General features: G+C 39.8%; 2 protein-coding genes across 4 annotated transcripts; both read right to left on the minus strand.

Annotated features, from left to right (window-relative positions):
- Positions 1-170: 170 nt before the first annotated feature.
- On the minus strand, positions 171-5,130 carry LOC4349829 (uncharacterized protein At1g08160). Of its 3 annotated transcripts, XR_001540968.3 has the most exons (4): positions 4,168-5,130; positions 2,130-2,190; positions 461-570; positions 171-366 (listed from the first exon to the last, which is right to left on the minus strand). XR_001540968.3 is itself a non-coding variant. In XM_015759896.3 (2 exons), exon 1 carries the CDS (start codon positions 5,067-5,069, stop codon positions 4,170-4,172), a length of 900 nt encoding a protein of 299 aa, XP_015615382.2. In that variant the 5' UTR covers positions 5,070-5,130; the 3' UTR covers positions 1,758-2,190; positions 4,168-4,169. The 3 variants fall into 3 exon arrangements, 1 of the variants encoding a protein (XP_015615382.2); XR_001540967.3 differs by having other exon boundaries at positions 171-570; XM_015759896.3 differs by lacking the exons at positions 171-366; positions 461-570 and having other exon boundaries at positions 1,758-2,190.
- A 10,090-nt stretch (positions 5,131-15,220) lies between these two features.
- On the minus strand, positions 15,221-20,381 carry LOC4349830 (exocyst complex component EXO70A1). The gene is made up of 12 exons (XM_015759847.2): positions 19,996-20,381; positions 19,729-19,824; positions 19,162-19,367; positions 18,820-19,059; positions 18,555-18,693; positions 18,267-18,479; positions 17,902-18,107; positions 17,238-17,438; positions 17,056-17,155; positions 16,330-16,421; positions 16,099-16,245; positions 15,221-15,720 (listed from the first exon to the last, which is right to left on the minus strand). The coding sequence occupies exons 1-12, from the start codon at positions 20,167-20,169 to the stop codon at positions 15,603-15,605; spliced, it is 1,932 nt and encodes a 643-aa protein (XP_015615333.1). The 5' UTR covers positions 20,170-20,381; the 3' UTR covers positions 15,221-15,602.
- Between the last annotated feature and the right edge of the window lie 3,871 nt (positions 20,382-24,252).

Consider the following 24,252-nt stretch of genomic DNA (forward strand, 5'->3'; position numbering starts at 1 on the left):
CTTTCAGAAATTAGGCCAAAACATAACAAGTCGGCTAATATAGACAACCCTTCCCTTGTAGCCCATCCAGGAGATAAGATCATCTCATCTTCGTAGGACAACTCCAGGCCATTCCTCACCAACCCCCTCCAATCCTACCTCCATTCATCGTCTCCTTCCTACTGTGCCCATTTCAACGCCCAAAACCGATCATTCCATCACACACACAAAAAATATACGGGCATAACAATCCAACATGCCCAAATCTTCACAGAAGAGGAGGCTAGAAAATATATAGGGGTAGGCAGATTCTAACAGGATTTTTCCTCCATCAAGGCCACTCTCACACATATCATCTTCAGTCTTCTTCCACAATAGACCTCCTACCTACCATCAAAGATTGAGTGCTGCCTGCGGCAAACAACTACAACTACAACTACAACTTATCTGTGGTTATCCAATTGGTGTTTGGTTAACTCACCTCTGGCCGTATTTGCCATATCCTTTGCACTTGCAGCCATGGCCATCCACACCAATGGTCAGGTCACTAGCAAAGCAGTTGCCTCAATGTCTGCAGCTGCAATGATGAACCTGAATCCAACCAGCACCATTAGCTCAAGAACACACATAAAATTAATCAAAGCGCAACCTGCAATCCTGCAAGGAAATGCAGACAAAAGGGTATACAAGGTGTGGCCCTGCTATGCAGGATTTAGGTTGTAACAGCGCTGAGCTTTTAGGTCACATGGAGTAAAATAACAACAGGCAGGCCCAGTACTATCTGAATTCTGAACATGACTGGTAGGCCAACAACCCTACTTGAAAGTTAATGAATCATACCAGGTTGTATAGTTTTGTAATGCTGGGTTGCTCCCCAACAATTATTGAAGGCTCCTAAATAATGCCAACAAAATACTTGGGACATGGAATTTCTAACAAGCATGCAACAACAAACAGAAAAGCACAAGTATGCTTGTTAAAAACAAAATCGGTACTGGGCTTATTAATGGCTAAATAATGAAACAACCATATACTTGCACAGAGGAAAAAATAATGTACGAATGATACAGTAAGCATGGTAATATCAATGGACATGCACATGATATAACATTCAAAAAAAAAAAAAACCTTCAGTGATTCAAGAGAAGCTAAACAGCAATAGTATTCCTATGTCAGTTACAGTATAAATCTCTAAAAAGAGTAGCTCTGCACAAGACACCAGCAACTGCATTCAACTGAAAGTGTTCTACTCAGGAACAACCCAGTTTTCCTTTTCAAAGGTTGTTACCAAATACCAAACTTCCAGGTAAAAGTTGGATGGTGATGGGTGGATTATGTTATGTGTGGTGCAAGAAAGGCATTGTGAATCAATCAAATGTTACAAGGGAAGTCAGCAAGCATTACTGCCCCACAAACATAAAACTGAGTACAAGTAAAAAAAACAATAAGAAAAGGTCAAAAATTCATAAACCTGTACTCCAAAATCACTGAAACTCAAGAAACACTCCTGAGCTGGGCTGGGCTGGGCTGGGCTGCATCATCAGCCTAACAATGGGGAAGCTAAATACAGGACTAAGCAGCATATTTGATATAAAAGCAACACTGAACATAGATTGGATCAGATGGATTGAAATGGCTACATTACTAATCTACAGCCATCCGATCCTGTAGTGGAAGCTTATTAGACCATATTGCGATGCGCTTGATCAAACAATAGATGTACTTGCAGCCAACTAATGAACTAAAGCTGCAACGTCCTCCTCAAGCAATTAAATCAGTAGTACCAAAAAAAAATAACCAGACAAATAAATGAACAACATGAGTTACAATGTAGATTTGAAATCAGGCACACATATAGAACTAGAGAACATATCTTGCTTTCAAGCAATAGTAGCTTAAAGTATGAATGTTCCCTGTGGTTCCATACATGTTTAAATTCCTCTCAGTGTGCAAAACAACCACCAGGGTATAATCACTCTAGCCAATTATCTCCAACATAAGTCATATACCCACCCATTAAGGATAAATCAATCCAGACTTTTCCATGTTAAGGATTCTATGGTGGCCGGGTAAACTATAGTAACCCAGCAGCTATCACTCATCAATCAGCGGCAGATCAACTTCTTATAGCGCCAGTCAACTTGCCGTACCTTCGGAAGATGCTCCCATAGATCAGCATCTGAGGTAGTCAATGACCACAATGCAGTGATCCTGATAAGAGCAGACAGTTAGCTACGTCCAGAATTCCAGAAATTCTAGTATACATCGTGTATAAGTACTGAATAAAACTGAATCACATGTCAAGGTAACAATACTTTTTTGTAAGCCAGAGTATCCAATCTACAATAATGTTGCATTAAAATAACACTAGGATTTGATTTGTTATGCAAGTAGTTGATTCCATAGGTTATGGTGATGATAAATTCCAATTGTAATAGAAGTGAAATACAATAGAATGCAGTAGCAAAAACAAAAAACAAGAAACAAAGCACTAGTTGCATAAGGTATCCAGGGTTGCTGCATAGCAACTAGCGAATATGACTCCCTAACTCCCTAACAGCAGCAAACATACTTAGGCCCCCTTTGATTCAAAGGAAATTCATAGGAATTTTAAAGGATTTCATTCCTATAGGAATTTTTCCTATATAGCGCTTTGAATCAAAAGGAATGAATCATATGTAATCCCATGAAATTCCTATGGAATGCCTCTTCCCATGCAAGTTTTGGAGGAAATTTAGCATGAGGTCCTATGGAATGCCTCATGTTAAGAATCCTTTGAGTCTTTATCTCTCCTCAAATTCCTGTGTTTTTCCTGCGGCTCAATCAAACGGTCATTCCTATATTTTTCCTGTGTTTTGCAATCCTCTGTTTTACACTTGTATTCTTATCAGAATCCTATATTTTTCCTATTCCTCCGTTTTTTCATTCCTGTGATTCAAAGGGGCCCTTAACAAGAAACATAGTCCGCACATAGGCATAGCATCAGCTGTTCAAGTTTCCGAGAAGATGCAAAAAAAAAAACATATATTTGAATTCATTTTCTAGATTTGCAGGACTCTTAATCTCAACAAACAGCTAAATTTTCATATCATGCAGCAGGTGTCCATGTGGACAACCACCATGGCCTTTGCAAGCCCATTAGGGTGTAACGATCAATGCTTTGGGAAATTTTGAAAATTCTAACATGTGAGCTTCAGAATCTAAACTGAAAAGGTGTGCCCAAAATGTGTAGAAGGAATTACATTATCCTAATGTGCTCTCCATAACTCAATAACAGAAACAGGCAATACCATAATAGAGATGAACTTGGTAACTCAACTCATGTATATTAACTCTCATTTCTGAGTTCCGGTAAAATCCAGGGCAACTGTGATGTAAGTTTCTTTTGTTTTCGATGCTTTTCAAGGAGGTTGACCATGTTAATACAAGACCCCAATGGAACAAGTATCCCTCGAATATATTGTTTCATTCATTCCAGCTTAGTTTGTCACCGCGAGTCAAGCATACATAAGTGAAAATACATGCCAATCTGACGGGTATACCATGCACATCGCAAGAAATGGTGTTCTCTATTCACATAGTTGTGCACAGACAAGTTTCATTCCTTTGAAATTGTTGCTGACCAACATATATAAAAATAGAGAAGGGATGATTCCATAGTATCATACATCTGCCAGGTTTTTTCTGTTTACTTAGGATAATCACCCTACATATGTTGGGCCCTGTACTATATACATTTTTTTTTTTAAAAAAAGATACTATCAGAGGTGTTATACTCATAACCCAGATGGCATGTAACCTGAACATGGCCCCTAGACTTGACCACACAGGTATTCCTTCATATTGACCTGCAGTCATCTCTCTGTTCAACTTCAATGACCAAACATAGAGCACTTGACTTGTGAATTAAAAGACCCAGCGCAAATAAGGACAAGCGAAACGAAACCTAAGTCAAGGCCATCATATCCAGACCAAGGTTGCAACGGACAAATTTTGAGATTTCGCATCAACTTTAAATCCCCTCAATAGAATTACATACATATCCCTGCCACGGTTTTTGATACTCCTATAATTCAATCCATACACAAACAACTTCACAACCATGGAAGTAATAAGCTTAATAAAATGCACAAAAATGAGAAGATGATGATCAAAGCCTAAACGGGAAGTGATCACTATAGAACTAACCTTCACAACACTACATCGCACCGGCGAGCGGGGCCAGTGAACGCCGCCTCCATCCCGTTCTTCCCGCGGAAGGCGACGGGCACGCCGTCGCACATGACCCTCATGACCCTCCGGCGCGTGCGCCAGCCACCGCGATCGAAGACGGCGACGGCGGCGAGCCTGACCTGGACCTCCATGGTACCAACACCCCCGCCCTTGAGCGGCGCGGCGTCGTCGGGACCCACGTATGCGCCATCCACCTCGAGGCGGAAGGCGAGCGTGGTGGTGTTCCGCGGCGGCTGCGCGAAGGGCGGGAGCGTGGCGACGGCGATGGGGGAGGACGGGGCGAGGGAGACGGAGGCGAGCGGGGAGAAGTAGGTGACGGTGAGCTTGGAGTTTGGGTTGTCGGCGAGGAGGGAGGCGTCGAAGGAGGCGGAGAGGGAGGAGTTGGCGGCGGAGTAGGCGACGCGGGAGAGGGTGAGGGAGGCGAGGGAGAAGGCCGGGACGCGGGGGCGGAGGAGGAGCCAGACGATGAAGGTGGCGGCGCCGAGGAGGAGGAAGGCGGCGACGACGAGGCCGAGGAGGCGGCGGAGGCAGGTGGGCGGAGGCGGGTGAGGCGGGTAGGGGTGGTGGTGAGGAGGAGGAGGTGGTGGGTAGTGGTGGTGGTGGTAGGCGTGCGGAGGAGGAGGGGGCGGGTGGGAGTGGGAGTGGGGCGGCGGCGCAGGGTAAGGGTAGGCGACGGCGAAGGCGGCGGTGCCGTTGGTGGCGGCGGGGGGTGGGGCGGCGGAGGCGAAGTAGGCGGCGTTGGAGGAGGGGGGTGGGGGTGGGTGGTTGGCTGGGTAGCCCATGGCGGGCGCGGGTGGTGGCGGGGACTTGGGGTTGGGGTGATCGGGCGGGTGGGAGGAGGAGGAGGAGGGGTGCATGGCGGCGGCGGAGTCGCCGGAGTGGTGGTAGTGAGGTAGTAGTACTAGTGATTTGGGATCTGAGGGGGAGGGGGGGAGCAAATCGATTTTGGTGAGGAGGGTGAAACGCAAATTGCAACGGCGGTGCATGGATGGATCGTCGGTTGCAACTGCGCGTCTGCGCGTGGGGGCGTCGCACTTGTTTGTTCCTATTTGGTGTTTTTCGGTTTGGTTTTGATTTTCTATATATACAAATGGTGGTGAAACGGGAATTGGTTTTATCTTCGGTTTTTGTTTCTTTTTCTTGTGGCTGTTGACCTAAGATTTGACTAAAAAAAAATATACAGCACGATTACTCTACGGAATGGCGGTTTGGCAAATGCTCTAACTTCTAAATCTAACTGCTATGAGTTGCGTCTGATGTGAAGTTATGGAGCAGTTTAAACTCAGCCCTAACTCCACATCTCTAAACTTATTTTGTGGTAGTACTTAAAACCGCTCCACTCTATTTTGGGATAGTGCTGAAACTGTTTCTTTTAGACTCTAGCGCTAAAACAAGTGTAGTTGAAACCGAAGCTCAGCCAAATATGCCTCATGTATACACTTCTCTTTTAGATTACATTCATTTCTCTGGTTCGAGGGAGTAACTCCCTTAGTTTCGCCAGCTGCTAGACCATATAAAATTGTTTTTATATAGAAGTTGCATTTAAAAAAAATCCATTATGCAAGTTTATAATAATTAATACTTAATTAATTTTACGTGGATGGTTTCTCTTGTTTTACGTGCCACAAGAAAAGTTTCAATCAAAACACTCTCCAGAATACAGCTTTGGCAAGTTTTGACAGCAATCAAGATTCTTTTAGTACGATAAATTTTGAATTCAAACCAAAACAATCGTATATTTAAAGGCTAGAAAGTAATCACAAAGTAACATTGTCATGCAAAAGGAGAGCATGTGACTTAAAAAATAATTAGCAAAAAATGCATGTTAACAAGAATTATGTGGAACTTAAACTCGGGTGAACAGGTTTCATCGGAAAAAACCCTAAATGCATATAAGCTTGAATTCGAATGAAGAGGTTCCACCGCAAAAGAAACTAACTAGCTAAACATAAATTAACCATAAATGAATGTAAGTGTAGGACTTAGGGGGCTGTTTGGTTGCTATCTTCAATTTACCATGTCTAAGGTTAGCTATACCACAACTTCTCAGTTAATCGTTTAGATCATTGCCACAATTGTGGCTTATCACATTTTTCAGCCATATATATAGTCCCACGTGACATTGATCTAAATTTTTTTTAACTAAGTTTGTCTAAGGATTTATGAGCCACAACTTTTATGGCAAGCCACAACTTGCCTAAATTTTGGTTTGGCAAAGTTAGGCACTAACCAAAAACAACCCCTTAAATACAGATAGATAGATAGGTTACACAGCAAGAAACTAACATTTTCATTGAAATATTATAGTATTTAAAATCTCTTAATTATAGCCTTTATTCCGAGCAATAACGACGAAAACGTGAGTGTGAACATATATATAAGTGGAACAGACACGGTTTCCCCGCAGAATTAAGACGATGCTGGACGATGATCTAAGCTGAATGTTTAGTGCTGACGTTACGAGTTGCAACAACTCTGCAAACGATGCTTTCTTTTCTTAATTAATTGGTTCTCTTCAAACTTAAACTGGTGGCCACAATTAAGCTTCAGAATAGAACCTCTAGAAAGGCAGGCACCGAGTGAATCGATTCGTGCTCTGCTCTGCATTTATCCTCCTTCCTTTTCATACCGTCCTACACGTCTCACGCTTGACGTTGCAGACTTGTAATCTGGTAAAACTCACCAATCGATCGTCTAATCCTACCACTGTTAAAAAAGCGATGGAGAAAGTGAAAACAGTGATGAAAATAAGGAATACTAATTAATAGAGATAAAAGTATGGCCGTAGCTTCTTTGAGACCTTGAGACTGAACCTTCCTCATCCTCCTAATGAGAAAGAAACTTAGCATCGTCTGCTTTATTGTGCCTTTCGGTTCCAATAGTACAGTCTCACCGCAATAAGCATTATTTCTACAGCACAAAACAGTATTGGCGGATGCCTAAAATACTCTCACCGCCCCATAATATAACAGATTTTAGAAGGATGTAGCACTTCGTAGTACTACGAATCTGGACAGGTACATCCCTCTAAAATCTCTTATATTTTAGGACGGAAGGAGTATATCAGTAGGACATCCTAAACACCAGAGCTGAAATATTTGGCTGTAAATTCGAGGGACGGTATCACTTAGGTCTGTAAAATTAAAAATTACACGTTTCAATTCACCATCTTGATTTAATGTACCACACCATGGCCCTATTCTTTTCTCCAACAAAAGTTGGATAAACTTTTGCATACTCATGGCACGCTTTTCAAACGGCTAAACAGTGTGTTTCGTGCGAAAACTTTTTATATGAAAGTTGTTCTAAAATATCAGATTAATCCATTTTTCAAGTATGAAATAATTAAAACTTAATTACACGTTATTATCATTTCGTTTTGTATGAAACACTTAATCGATATCTTTATCTTCATCTTCAGATATTCAAACACCACCCATGCCCTATCCCCGCTTGAACCAAGCTGACCGCCAACGTGGACAAAACACTTGCATCCTGCTTCCTCCGCATGACAGCACGTCGCAAAATTTGCATTTAGCCCCCATCTGAGTTTCCAGCGCTTCTGCTCTCCATATTGCTGTCCTCATTGGCAGAACACTCCCCAAACAGCTGCTCCACCATATCTGGGCTGTACTTCACATATTTTGTGCGGGTTCTTACCATTCTCAACAAGGTTACTACAACATCAAATGTATGTATATAGTATACTGTCATTATCTTAGAACAGAAGGGAGAGAAAAAAGATAGAATGTTGCAGAAATAGCCACTGTTATATGCTCACGCCACCATCCCATCGTGCGTGCACTATGCAGTTCAGTTGCCTTGCTTTTTGACAACTAGATGCACACTACAATCTTAATTGGAGACTTGGATGCGAAGAGATAGGAAAAGGTGATAAGAGCTAATAGTAATGGTTTCTTTGTTTGACATATGAGAGGTTTTCTTGTAGGAGGGGTTGGCATATAGAATTGCAATTTAGGATGCTAGATCGAATAGAATTTCAGATGCAGCCAAATAAAATCAATTGCATGGAGGACATTGGGTGGAGTTTAAGCATCTTTTTCAAAATCACCAAAGGTTTCTTGAGCAGTCTGAGCCAAGCCCTTAGCCAAAGCATCTCATCTCAGGGCATGATTTTCCTTCAAAAATTACCTCAATCTGGTAACAGGTTCAAACTATTAAGTTGACAGATTTTTCTTTCGCCTGTTAGTAGTATTAGTTTGGCCTATATATGTGGCAAGCAAAACATTGATGCTTGAGTCTTAGGTCTGAACATACACAAAGCAATATGGACCGCAATTCGGATAAAGTGGATCCAGTTTGTAATTTTAGGCCTGGTGTTTGTAATTTTAGGCCCGGTTTAGTTCCCTAAAAATTTTTTCTAAAAACATCACATCAAATCTTAGGAAATTTTATTTTCCACATTAGCTTCACTCGCAAATTAATTAAAATTCAATATAAATTCTAGAAACAAGTTATTAATCCCAAAACGAAAATCAGAGTGTAACAGTTGTGTTGTTGGGAGTGTTCACATCGGCCTACTAAAATTTGAGAATTTTGTTACTAACAAAATGTCTGAATTTCTCCTCCTTTGGAATGCAATAGCTTATTCAAGGAAATCAACAACTAAAATTTTGAGGGGAGGGAATGACTAGCAAACGATGATTGGGCCACATGGCACCTTTCATATCTATCTATTATCTATTATCTATTATATACTAAAAGTCCATTAAACTTCCTACAAACGCTCTCAAATCGCCATGTGGCCTCCTACAAACGCTCCTAGATCGCCACGTGGCATTCTATAATCTCATCGTCGATTTTCTTTTAAATCGGTGGACCCGTTAATTTTAACCATTAGATCTCCATAAAAAAAATAAATCTGGTATCCCACTTTTTTTGAAAAAAAAATGACATGTTTGCTATAACTAATATATATAGAAAAAGAAATAGGAGGAGAACGTACACCAAAATTGGGATCAGGTGAGGATCGGGCAGGGTATGTACGTTCTTTTTTTTTTCCACTGGCGTACATACGTTACTATACGTAAGTATTATTTGTTTCGCCTTTTTTTTTTGCAAACAGTACGTTTCGTTTACACCTTCGGAAAACAGTACTACTACTACGCATATAGTAAGTACACGATGGGAGTTTAGAAGGAAGTGTTAATAGATATAAAATCACATTTTACCGATTTAGATATTTTTTTCTCAGAATTTTTAATATTTCTTTTAGTTTAGAGATATGACATGTGGTGACCTACGGGAGTTTATATGAGTGCCACGTGATGGCTTAAGAGTGTTTATAGGAAGCTCAATGAGTTTTTATACTAAAAACCAATTAAATTTCCTATAAACGCTCTCGGCCGCCACATGGCTTCTACAAATGCTTCTAGATCGTCACGTTGTATTCTATAATCACACCGTTAATTTTCATTTGAATTGATGGACCTGTTAATTTTAACCATTAGATCACCATCTCGAAGAAAATAAATCTGGTATCCCAACCATCAACACCTTACTTACATGAGATAAAAAAACAAATGCAGTATGTACTCCTTCGACCCTCTGAATCGCCCCTCCTGTCCTATTTTTTAGTTAACACTCAATATATCAAAAATTAATTCGGACATCTAAATGATCATAACTCCCAAGTTACAATTTTATTCTCAGTTTTTGTCAATTGTTGTGTTATTTATAATGAAATATAAAATTTAAAATCCATATTGCTCATATTTTGTTATCTAAAAATTAGATCGTGCAGCCGTTCTAACTACAAATGTCTGGGCCTAATGGTATGCCCATGAACGCTTGTAAGTCGATCGCCACGTAACACTTTAATAAATTAAAAAAAATCTATAAGTGTGACAAATGAAAATAAAATATCTAACCATTGTTTCCACTTAAATCAATGGATCCAATATCTTATATGGTTAGGTCTCCCTTTAAAAGAAAATCCCAAAACTCACTCCCTCCTGTTCCTCTCTCCCTACTATTCCTTCTATGGTCTTTTTATCTCCATAGCAACTAAATCCAAAATTATCTTTACGGGAAAAAAAACTCCCACAAATAGACTCTGCCTAACCAGTCTAGCTAGCTTTCTCCTCAAGCTAGCACTTATAGTAAAAAACATAAATTAGACTTTAAAATAATCATAAATTTGTATAGCGTATATTCAATTTATGATATTTCTAAACTATTGTAATTTTCAATTAAATCAATAATTTAATATGCGTATTGACTTGCATTGTAGACCACATCTATCCACCCTGAAGCCTCCAATAAATAAAATAAAATACTAAAATTTCTCATTAAAAATTAAAATATCCCACCTTGTGTTTTTTAAAAAGGGTCAACCCATTATTTATACCATGCTAGACATCTAATGACCTTTTTCCTCCTCATGTTTTAAATCACAAGCCATTTTAAATTTTGTCTATGTCAAATTACTTGAATTAGTTTATAAAAAACATGAATTAGTTTATAAAAAACATAGTAACATTTGCAACATAAAACAATTATATTATAAAAGCATATTAAATTTTGAGTTCGATAAATATAATTTGATGTTATAAATATTGATATATTTTTCCTCATTAGTGGAAGTAGTTAATTTCTCTTAACATGCATATTGGGGCTATTTACTTATACTTGATCTTAGATGCGCTTTTATGAATAAATGATCTTTTTAGAGATAAATAAACGTTCCTAAGATGATCATAACATCTAAATTGTACATATGATATCTGATGCCACTAATAGATTAGAGAAAAAAATTTAATTATATTATTTTTTTATGTCATAACGTGTACCCGTCTAGGATATATTTGTCATAGACAATAGATTGAAAACATTTAAGGATGCCTTTATCCCATGCCAAGTCATATGGTTTTAACCCACTTATATTTCTATTTCAACTTGCAGAGATCAAAACATTTAAGGGATGCTGGATGAATGGAAATCTAGAAAAATAATAATAACATGATAAAAATAATTGAAGACTGAACTTTTCTTTTCTAAATTTAACATTTTTTTATTTGAAACCCATTCTCAATGTTCAAATATTTTAATTTTAGGAGTACTGATATAATGAAAATAACTAAAATTTTAAATAAAATATAATAGGAATTTTGACTTTTCGGCATTATGTTGGAAACAAAATCTAACACAATTTCAGTTCAAAGTATACAACCCTAAACTACAACTTGGGAGCAATAAAAGTCTCATTTTGTAATATATTTTCTGATTGAGAAAAACATTTATCGCTAAACCGCAGTTTCATAATTTAATACTATATACTTACAATTAAATCAACATTTCAACATATTTAGCTCTTTTAATTAGATGATGTAGTCGTATTAGCCATATTTTTAATAGAAAATATCTATGTATAAATGATATATAGTTTCATATATATTTTTTCTTATAAAACCAAAAAGGCATGGTTTCAAGTAATTTTAGTTTAGAATTTATATGTCGGCGATGGTTACTAGCATTCAGCATTCAGAGAAACACCACACAAATTATTGAAAAATTAAATATGTTTACAATTGAGTAATCATAAACATTCTTAATCAAATTTCTAATACAATTAAATAAGATGCCCGCGCATATGCGCGGGCTACCTTCCTAGTTACAAATAAATCTTGGAATTGTATGAAAAAAAATAAGCGCAAAAACGTGGTAACGGTGCTGAAGTGCTGAACCATCTCCAGAGTCCTACATGGCTCGACAGAAAAAGGAAATAAACATCCATGGGCAAAAAGAGAATCAAACAGGACTAAGAAAAAAAATAGACCTAGATGCTATAGCTTACACATAGAGAGGAGAAAATGCAAAGGAGAAGTGGGAAAGAATCTAGAAGGATTGATGGGGCTTAAAAGATTTTTACTAGGCAGCAAAATATCAGGTATAGACAGTGGAGCCCGGTTACACTGTAATTTTTATCAAGAAGTATATTTTTTTCCAACATAGATACTTATATTAAATCCTTTAGCTCATAAAAAATTCTGTAAACTTAACCAACATATGCACAACTGACAATTCTTTTCGTGACCATGTTCTCAAATTATGGTGAAGGTGTTTGAAGTAACCTTAACCTGGTCGGGCTCTGTTGAACTTTTTGGTCGATGTCGAGAAACATTGCCGGCTGTAGTTTTTTGGAGGTAGTTAACTGGTGCGATTCACTTTCTTCATTTTTCCAAAACAGGGGATGGGATCGTATTCCTGCTGTATACAACAGAATGAATTTTACTGTTAAGGAACTATGTGCGTTAGGTGATAATTATGAAGATGTTAACGGTGAAATTTGGTAAGCCCCTAAGAGAATTATCACATCGTCAATAGTCGGATTCCTGCTATATTCGGTATAGGAAATTAATCTGTTAAAGAAAGCTTATCCATAAGTGACCGAGTTCAAGGAGTATGCGGCATGGCAGTTTATCTATTAATTAGGCAGTATTTGGTAGTTTCCTTTAGGAAAGTGTGTTTAGTGTCCAATAAGGACTTTATATTTTCCTTTTAGCTTTAAGAAAGTTTCTTTCTTATCCTTACAAGGACTAATATCTACACATGACTATAAATATATACACCATGGGTCATTGTAATTTATCTCTAAATCAATACTACTCTTGGCGTATCGCCACCCTCTTTTATGAATTTTTTACTTATTCAACCGGTGGAATTTGGCACCTGACGTGGGGCTGCATCAGTTCAGTTCGATCTCCGGCGAAGGGGTAAATCCTAGGTTCCGCCGGCCCAGGCAATTGTATCGTCTACGTTGGCATCGTTCAAGGCTGCATCAGTACATTCGACCTCTTGGATTGCTCTGGTTTGGATGATATATTTGTCTGTTTATTTATCATATGTTTTAGTTAATCTAGTCTTAGTATCTCAATTTAGCTTTATCGGTTGCCTCTCGCTTTAAGGTTACTGCCGGTATCGGCTAAATTGTTTTACTAGATTAGATTAGCTAAGGCATCTACCACCCTGAAAATCAGTCAAGGGCTTGATTGTCTAGATATTATGTTTCTTTTCATACTTAGTGCTACATCAATTAAGTTTGATCTATTAAGTCATGCTTAGAACCATAATCTCTAGTCTGCTTGTTGACTGCCAATAAGGGCTTCATCGGGGTTTCAGTCGATGAGTTATCTGGACGTTGCATCGATTTATAAGGATTGCATATATAAGTTGGACTTAGCCGATGACAACAGAGGTTTCATTGTTTAATCTAGTCTTGTGGATTTTATAGTATCGGACCTCTAGCCGATGTATTCTTTAACCTTCGGATCAATGCTTATTCTATCATGTCATTGTTAGCCAATTGGTTTCTATTGGATTATATTATTGTTATATCTTATTATCACCAGCCGATTGTCTTTATATCATTATCTACATTGGACATATAGCCAATTGCTCAAAACCTTATCGACATCGGCTGGAATTGGCATCGGTTGGAATTACTCCATCGGCTTGTCAGCCGATCGGCTCATTGATATACTGTTTACATATCTTGTCAGTTGTAGGATCAAACTGACTGGCACGCCCGTATCTCATCAAGATTTGGACCTGCACTAGAGCTAAGCAGATCTCCCAGGCAAGTGTGTGTTTTTCGCGTCAACAATTTGATCACCTTAATTTAGGCAAGTGTGGCAATATTTGTTGGCCCAATTTAAGCAAGTGCGACGGAGCTCCTACGGACGGCAGTGGGGGCGGCGGAGGACGACGGTGGCCTGAGCGTCGACGGCCACTTTGCGGCAAGAAGAAGTTGGTTCTGGCGGTGACCCCATAGGCAGTGGTGGCGGCGGCCCTAGGGGTGCAACCCAGGATGACGGCGACGAGGAGCAGGCAGAGGTCGACACCGGTGACGGCAACGGGGGCGGCAGCCCTAGGGGCAACGGTGGCCCGGAACAGCGACAACCTAAGCACTGGTGCAAGACCCTCGGCAAGGAACAGGTGGAGGTCGACCCCATCGGCAGCACTAGGTATGGCAGTGGGCTGAGTTCGGAAGGCAGAAGAACATCTCTGGTGACAACGGCAACGTACTATGGGCGTGGAGGCCTAGGATCCGGCAAAGTGGAGGTCGATCCCATCGGCTCGTGTCCGGTGAACTAGTTCTGACTAAACGACGAGCGACGATGGATGAAAGTAGGCTAATTGGCGGCGCATGGCATCAGCTCACCTGAAACGAATGAAGATGGCATCAACGGCGACTAGATGAATTCCACTCGTCGAATCTGGCCATTTCATGAGAGTATGTCGAGAAGCAGAGAAGTAGGGGTGTGCCAAGGTCGTTTTGTTTTTCTTTCTTTTTTTGTTGTATTCTCCTTCTTATTGAGGTGTGAGTCTAAGTGCTCTTGTATCTTTTTGGTTGTATATATCCTTTGTGGATATAGAGACCGATTTATTAAAAATCCATTATCTAAAGAAAGAGTGTAGGATAGAGTTTGACTTTTACTTTATTCCTAACAATGTATAAAACTTTTATATTTATATTCTTAACAACTTAAAAGTCAAATGCTGAAAAAAATACATCGAAAATATCTTGAAATCAACTTCAAAATTAAGTTTTAAAATTTAAAATTTGGTTTTTTGCTTTTGTTTTTTAAGGCAACCAATGAGGCTGCATATTTATCGGACTATATTTGAGGATTCTAATTAACTTGTGCTCGGGAAATAAAATGTACTTCCTCCGTTTCATAATGTAAGTCATTCTAACATTCTCCACATTCATAGTGATGTTAATGAATCTATATATATATATATATATATATATATATATGCACGCGCGAAATGCTAGAATGACTTACATTGTGAAATGGAGTATTTCTTGCTGGCTTCACGAAGATCTCTTTAGGCCAAATCTCTCTCAACATACTAAGAGGAACAGATCGACACGGTTTCCCCGGAAAATCAAGACGACGATGCATGATCTAAGCTGAATGTTTAGTGCTGACATTAGTACCAGGCATAAAGCCTGAGCATTCTTTATCCTCCTCGTGAGAAAGAAACATAACATTGTCTTGTCCCCTTTATTATGCCTTTCGATCCCAATAGTACAGTCTCACTGCAATAAGCAATATTTTCTACAGAAGAGTACAACTCTGTGATCGGGAAAAAAACAAAACAATAATAACATCGGTGTGTTGTGAGAACAGAGAGAGATACACGCCTCTTCACCTGTTGCCGTGTTTGGCATTCAGCACTGAGGCAAACTGAAGTTACTATTATATATATATACATCGGTAGCGCATCGGTATGACAATACGTTATAACGCAAAGAATCGTTAGTTGCTTGTCCGGGAAAGAAATCTTTGCAAGTCGTGCTGATGTACAACTTCAACTTACTGGTAGAGCTCGTGCTGTCGCTCATGGACAGTGTTCACTGCTCAGCGCTTCTGCTCCCCCCATTGCTGTCCTTCGAAGAATTCCCCCAACAGCTGCTCCACCATCTCTGGGCTGTACCTCACGTATTTGTGCGGGTTCTTGCCATTCTCAACAAGGTTACTGCAACGTCAAATGTGTATATGGTACTGTCATTATCTTGGAACAGAAGGGAGGAAACATAAAACGTTGCAGAAGTAGCCACTGTCATGCTCACGCCACTATTCCATCGTGCGTGCACTATGCAGTTACCTTTGTGGTTTGACAAGGGACCGAATTGACAGTGAATCATTTAACAGTATAGACAAATGAGAGATTTTCTTGTAGGGGGATTGACAAATAGGATTACAGTTTAGGATACTACATCGAACTCTCAAAAAAACTTCAGACGAAGCCAAATAAATCGATTGCATGGATGACACTGGGCAGAGTTTAAGTTTAGCGCAGATGTCAAAAAAGTTATGGTTGTAAGGAGAAGATGAAAAGTGACTGTTAACGCACCCGAAACGTTTGACAAACGACCGATAGGCTGGTAACAGAACCTCAGCTACCGCAAGCCTCAAGGATTCACGCAATTCCTGATCAGGTACAATCCACTGAGATTGCTTTGCATGGAGCTCTTCGAATTGCATGTTGAAAGATTTAAACCTGCCAAGGCAAAATCATAATGTTTTGTGACTCCAGTTATTATTTATATCCGAGCAGTGTAAAACAAGCGGCCAAGGTACCAACCGTTCTTTGATCATAGCTCTTGAAACCCCACTGCTGCTAAGATCTGATGAACCAGTGCTGCCCGCACCTTGTATGGAAAGAGTCTGGAGAATCTGAAATAACAGAAGCATCAAGCATGGCAGCTATAGTTTATAACCAACTGTTATTCAATATGCAGAATCATGTAACAAGCACGTTAACTACCAAATCCACAAGGCTTGATTTCATAAAAAGAAAGCCTTTGTAGGAAATAAAGCTATCACAGTAAAATTATTATCTCTGCGATTCAGCGTTGCCACATACATTAGTTTACAAAATTGCATTGAGTTAACATGGCATCTGTATACGTTAGTTCTGTAAAACTACATGTACACAAGGAATTTGCAGGTGCTTTAATTTTTAATCTGATAGTAACACCATAATAACTAAAGTTGCCACTTTTGAAGCTCAGCTTTGTAAAAAGATTCGTATTGGGGCATAACCAACTCAAATTTGAACCGGCTGGCACAGAAATGGAGGAATGTGGACAAAAGTCTTACAAGTGCTTTGGATTGTCACACAAACTAGCATGCTGTTTTCTAAAATAAAATTAACAAAGAGGTCCACATAGGTAAACACCATGCAGCCAAACAAAAAAGGAAACTGGTGTGCACTTTTTTTTTTGGTGAACGCGCAAAAGCCTTGCGCATCGATATATCAGCAGGAAACTGGTGTGCAGAACACTAAATAATTTGTCGATCCACTTACCTTTGCCCAAGCAACACGTTTATACTGATTGGCATTTTGCTGCACAATTCTACGGTGCCTCTGAATCCAGTCATCACCAAGTATATCCTTTGCTTCTGATCTGAGGAAACACAGAACAACATTAAATGAGCATATTGCCAGTATTTATAGGATGCAGATTCAAAGAGAGGAGGCAAACATACCTACGAACAGATCTGACCATATAATGAATGTTATTCATCAGAAATAAGTAGGTCAATGCAGGATCCCTGTACTGTTTAGATTTTCCATCCAAGTTATTTTGTAGGGCTTGCATTATCCTCATGGTAACAACAGCAAGTTGAGATTCTGTCTCACTACCAGTTTCAAATTCCTGAAATAGTAGCTTCAGTGTCGATTGGTAACTGTTCATACAAGGAAATGTTGTTAGGTTTGTGATAAGAATACAGGAAAACTATAAACAAATTAGACCATTCTTGATGAACAATAGTAATGTAATAGAGAATATGTATGTATGGAATAGTAGATCAGAAGTTTGCTTTGAACCGTTAGGAATTAGTTCAGAACAGAAACAAAATAGGGGGGAAAATAAAAGTTTCTGTCCACCTAAATTTATGTATAACTATTAGTAAATTTTTCACTGCAGTAATTTTGGTGATTGAAGTTCTTTCTATTTCCTCCCTAATTGTTATCTGCACTCTCCTCAGTAGATGTGAAGCTCAGAGTAATTCTTGACGGATAGAACTATGAACATATAGACACATAGATACTCATCGCGATCATTGTACCATACCTCACTCAAATTGTAGTGATTTACGAATCTACATGTCCATGAATTTGAATACTAAGTTAAAAGTGAGTACTTACTCAAATAAGAATTTAACATAATTAATCACATAGCTAGTCAAAGGATGCACAGTTCCATCATTAACAATAGTCTTCGAAGCATCCTTTTCAACAGCCTCCTCAAAATCAGCAAAGGTTTCTTGAGCAGTCTGAGCCAAGCGCTTAGCCAAGCCCAATGAAGCCTCCCGCATCTCAGAGCATGATTTTCCTTCGAAAATCACCTCAATCTGGTAACAAGTTCAAACAAGCATAGGGTTGAAATTTTGTAGTCTTCATAGTGAAGAGAAAACCATAACGACATGAAAAGTCTCACAAGCTAATTGTGGAAGTGAAAGAATGAGTAAATCATGCAGGAGTCAGGTCTCAACAAATAACTTCCAGAATACCTCGGGTTGAAGTTCATGCATTACTTCGTACATGTCTAGCAATACAAACAACTTTTCAGGAGACCTTTTGCTTTTAGCAACGGCATCTCCAAAGCTTAGAAGAGTCACGACACTATTTGCTGTCAGTTCAGCAAAACATTGATCCTTGTTAAAGTTGACACCATCAAAAATCTGGTCACAGATTTTTCTTTCACCTGCTAGTAGTAGTTTGACCTGTGTCGTAAGCAAAATATGAGTCTTAAGGTCTGAATATACACAATATGGACCTATTCTCAGAAGAATCCCCACCGCAATTCGCATAAAATGGATCCAGTTTCCAATTTTAGCCTCCAAAGCTTCCCACTGCATCTTCTGTACATCCTCTTTACTAAGCTTCTCTACTCCTAATTTCCGAAGGCTCGATTCTAGTGCAGATCCACGGGTATCTCTGAAAAAAGATGAACAAACTAGCTTGATGTTTGCACAACTGTAGTGTTAAAAGAACTCAGGATAGTTGTGGAGTGAAACTAACAGGAACACAGACTAGATGTAAAAAATCATAATCCAAACCCACCTGTAAATTTTATAGCATGACTGCTGATTTCCAGCCTGAATGAGCTGCTGAGCGATGTCATTCATGAGAGGCAGGATTCTTGGAGGAATTAGTGTTGGTGTCCGGTATACTGCAGTCTCCAAGCTTTTGGATGGATGCTCAGAGTGGCCAGCATTCCCTGGATCAGCGTCAGGATCATCTTTTGTTGGCCGCAGAGACTTGGGAAGACAATCAAAGAGACGATCAGGCTCAATAGGTTTGCTGCAAGTAGAGAACAACATAAAATTAACTATTCTTTTGCTGGCATACTAGCAATAGCTCAGGAGTCGATCATGGATGTGGAATGATAATAGAGACTCTTACCTGTACGTAGTCATCAGCTGCCTAAATTCCTCTTCAATTTTCAGAGCAGACTTAGCCAACAGGTTGTTGACATGATTCAGAACTCCTTCACTGCTCTTGAAGTTCTTGTTTGTGGAAAAGAAGCGAACGATGCCTTTGAGCAGATCCACTGCCTCCAGGTAGCTCTCTAAATCCTCATGAGGACCCTTCAATACCGCTGCCTCAGCCTGAAGATCGAAAGCAAACATTTGCGCAAAGTCACAAATCCAATGCAGAGTCTGGACTTGAAGTATTACAACCTCAAAGCCAATTTTCAGGTACCTACGAAACTACTATCTTGTAAAGGAATTTCAATTAGCTACCAGTTTAGATCTTTTAAGATCATCTAATAGTAATTTATTCAGAAATGTTCAGAACTTCTGAACATGGTGAAAATGGAATGCAACAGTTGTGCCATTTTCCCACCATACTTAATCCCTCCAGATCTATACAATGTCATGATCCACAACCTCATCCAATCCCAAACATATAAAATTGACTGTCAAATTCATCAAAAAATGTAGGAAAATTTCAGTGTGGAAGAAGTACCCGGCGCGCAAGGTCGAACTGGGAGAGGATGCCATCGGCGGCCTTGATCGTCTTGTCGATGTTCTCGTGCGCCATCCGGATCGCGTGCGTCCTCACCTGCAAACCCCCCACCAAAACATGACCCCACACACACACACACACACACACACACGAGTTCAGTTCATACGAATTCCGTGCCGGCGCTGCTACAAATTTCGCCGAATGAAACAACGGAAATGGTTCAAATGTGGAGGAGAGGGGCGGGGTTGGGGTGCGGATGCTACCTACCTGGGTGGGGCGCATGGCGGCCTCGAGCGCGGAGAGGCGGTGGTCGAAGGATCCGAGGATGGTGACCATCCCGTCCGTGTTCCCCTGGCTCCTCTGCAGCGAGTCCCGCAGCATGCTCGCCCGCTTCGACAGCGCCTCCGCCGTCTGCGGCCTCGCCGCCGCCGCCACCACCATATCCCCCGATTTCACACTACCCTCCTCCTCCTCCTCCTCCTGACAGATCAAGCGACGACGCCGCCTCCCTCTCCGCGCGATCTCGAGGAGGCGAGGAGAGGGGATACTGGATTGTTCTGGAAGGTTCTAGAGGGGTAGAAGCGTGAGGCGGTGGCAATGGAGTGGGGAGATGCGTGATTTGGTGGGTGGTGGTGGTCGTCGGCGACGTGGTTGAGGAAGGAGGGAGAGGGGGAAGAGGAAGAAGAGAATCGTTCGAACGAACACGCGCGCTGTAAGATCCGTGCGGCGGGGTTGACCGTTGACTTTACGAGCGGCTCAGATTGTGTGCGGCGTGGGGTTGTGCCTCGAGATTCGTGTGGTGTGTGGCCGACTGGCCGGTGGCGGTGGAGCTCTCACGTAGGAGATGGACGGCTGGGATGGGGTTTGGTGCATGGACTTGGTGGTGTAGGGAGAGGAGTTAAGTGGTGTAATGGTGGATTGGTGGTCGTTCGGGCGGGTGGATGGATATGGATGAGAGGTGGGGGGATCGTGCGGGGCGGTGTGGACCGGGTTTACGCCGTGTTTAATATCCCGTGGAAGGATTAATGGATCTCTAGGCAGGTCCAGTCCAGGAAGGTGTAGCCTGCTGGTGCTGGACCATAATACTTGTTTTATGTAGGTAAAATTTGGACATGTAAAATTTTTATAATTTGTTACTAGTAGATATCATTAAAACGTTTCACGATTGAAAACACCCTACAAACTAATAATTTGTTGAAGAACACTTTCAGCTTAATTGAAAAGAGAGAAATTCTTCAAAAATTACAAGAATGCTCTCAGTGTCAAAAGTTTTTGAGCTGAGACTGAAGTGAAGATGAAATATTATTTTATGCTCTTAGTGTCAAAAGTTTTTAAGCTGAGTCCGAAGTGAAGATGAAATATTATTTTTTCAAATGATATGCTTGGGGTGATGATAAATTTAGAGTTACATAATTTTAAAATTTGTACTCTAGCACTATGTTTGAAGCATGTGGTTCTAGAGATATTCTCGTCTTTCTTAAGAATTTATCTCTCCAATTTAACCGAAAGTATTGTTTAGCAAATTACCAGTTTTGTATGATACTTTTTAGCTGTGATACTTTTTCAATGTCTATCATCCAATTCCATAAATTTTTAGATGTCTTGTATTAAAATTTGCCTTTTATGTACCCATATCAAAGCCGGTAAAAAGTACTACTTACAGATGCACAGAAGAATTTCAAAACACATTATAAATGTAGATGCTCGTACACATGTACGAATATGAGCACCTTAAAAAATTAGGCCATCATATCTTATAAATTGATGAAGTCGCCATACACATCTTGCTGTCGACAAATATCTCGTTTAGCAGTAAAAAATAATTAATCAGAAATTCAAGACACTTACCAAGTCTATAGCTGGACCTTCTAGTTGAGCTACGCTCACGGCTCGTCTTTCCTACCTACAAAATTTTCTTAGAAATCATTTTACACATCATTTACTACAATTGTCACTAGCTTCCAACTTTTAATAAAGAGTAAATTACATTTTGGACCATATATATGAATATTCTTATTAAAATTTCACTCTGTACTACCATTACAGTGATATTCCCACTTTGAACTGGGTATTGTTGCCAGGTAGTGTAATTTGGAACAGGTAACCTACATGTAAGTAACACACGGCAATCAAGATGATTAGTCTCATTGACATTTGGGCCATCCTGTCCAACGCGCGACACTTGGCAGCAATATCTAGTCTAAAGTGAAAAAATCACTTTAAGGATACCAAATTAAGTGAAACCTTGGTAAGAATATGTGGTACAAAGTACAATTTACTATAAATTAAATAGTTAAGAACTTTGTAAGAATGGCGCTCCTTAGCAATGCAATGGTTTTAATTTTGTACTACGTTAATGTAATTCTCGTGAAAGTTCTTCAAGAAAAAAAAACATCCATCCCAAAAGAGGCACTAAATTCATGTCACACACAAACATCTTCAACAAAAAAGGACCAACAGATGTGCAAATTCAAGGAAAACCACCATGTTCCTTGGACATCTGGACTCGTTAGTTCTAACTAGGCTAGGCGATGTTGTTTTAACGGGCTCTATAGGCCCTTTAGGCTTGGTGGCCTCGTCATGCTTGCCAGGCCTGGCATGGTCATCGAGGGATCGGACTTTTCATACTTTCGTGTTGTACAATACCACAAGCCCACGAGCGAATGACCTAACCCACCAGGAACCAAATACTCACTCCGATTTTAAGAGATTTTGACCATTATACTTTTTTAGGGTGTGTTCTTTTCTTTATTTTCTCAACTTTTCTCTCTCATTTCTCACGCGTACGCTTCTTAAACTACTAAACGATATATTTTTTATAAATATATTTATGTTGTTTTAAAAATCATATTAATCTATTTTTCAAGTTTTTTAAAACCAATACTACCAGATGTTAATTTGTCATTTATATTTTTTTCTCCGGGTTAATATGATTTTACTCCAAAGATATAAATATTGCAGATGTTACTATCGTTCATACTCCAAAGTAATGCGGCCATGTATATCTGCAAGCCAGCTTGCGACGACAGCGATCGATATCCATCCAATGGCAATTGGCAGCTCGCGCCCAGTAATCATAACAGCTTCACGTACGCTGTCACGCGCGGATCAAGGGGGTTTAGAGATTAGAACTCCGACCCCGACCTAGATCTCAATTTAGCCATGAAATTAATTTGAACCATATGCAGTTCGGAACCTGAACATGTTGCCTCTCCTTGTCCGATCAAGCCATAGAACACATGGATCGATCAATCCAAGCATAATGCGCCTCCCGATCAAACCGCAAAACCAATACTATTACTAGCTACTACTAATAAATTAAAGGTGATGGATCGGAGATCGTCTTAACTTGAAAAGGGCCACGTTATGATTGTGATGGCGATGACCTGACTGTTAATCCATCACACAGATTTAGTACTAGATATCTATAATCTCGATCGATCTCGAGCTCGATAAAGTACTGTTCCAGAAGCAATTAGGAGTACTCCCAAATTAATTACGGATCGAGTAGTGCCTGGTCCTTTTGTGTTTTGCGTGGTGGCAAGCGATGGACACTGGTGGAGAAACCATCTTTCGTCGGTCGGCCGATTTCCACAATAGTCCCGGATGCAATAAAAACCGGGGCTAAAGATGATCTTTAGTCCCGGTTCAAAAGGGTAACGGGCATATTTGATCTTTAGTCCCGGTTTGTGTTACCAACCGGGACTAAAGATCTTTAGTCCCGGTTCGAATGCTGTCAGGGCCTGTCAGGCCCTCCCGGGATCTTTAGTCCCGGTTGGTAACACCAACCGGGACTAAAGATCTTAACTTTAGTCCCGGTTGGTAATACCAACCGGGACTAAAGATCCCGGTGATCTTTAGCCCCGGTTGGTGCTACCAACCGGGACTAAAGTCTCACCCCTATATATATGTCTTCTTCCTCCTCCAGCTGCCCGAGCAAGCTTCAAAATTTCTTCAAAAAAGAGGGGAGGTCATGCCAAAATTTCTATTGAATTTATTTTGGTGATTACATACAAATCGGAGGTGCCTAAAAGGTTTGCAACTTCATCCTCCAATGTTTTTTTTTGTCATACTACATTTGCACCTATGTTTTGCACACTTTTTTTTCTCCAAAATTTAGTTGTAAGTTGATGAGAGAGAAAATGTGTGTGGGGAAGAAAGAATATATAGAAATTTAGTTCATTTGCTAAACAAGGTTTTATAAAATAGTTGAGAAGGAAAACTCTAGTGAAAGTTAATCTTAAATAATAGAAAACAAACTAAAATGAAAATTAAAAGAAGTAAAACACATTAAAATTAGTTTAAAACTTTACAAATAGTTTTTAAGAATTATTTGGTGTAATATTTTATGATTTTTGTATGAATAAAGATATCTTATAATTATTGTATGACTGTCATTATTGTAAGAATAATTATTTGTGTACGGTTTTTTTTGACTCATGTAGATGGATCGGCAATGGATGTACGCTGACCGGCGGTCCAAAGAGTTTATTGACGGCGTGCACTATTTTTTGAGAGTGGCTG

The sequence above is a fragment of the Oryza sativa genome, chromosome 11 (assembly GCF_034140825.1).
Source record: "Oryza sativa Japonica Group chromosome 11, ASM3414082v1".
Taxonomy (NCBI): domain Eukaryota; kingdom Viridiplantae; phylum Streptophyta; class Magnoliopsida; order Poales; family Poaceae; genus Oryza; species Oryza sativa.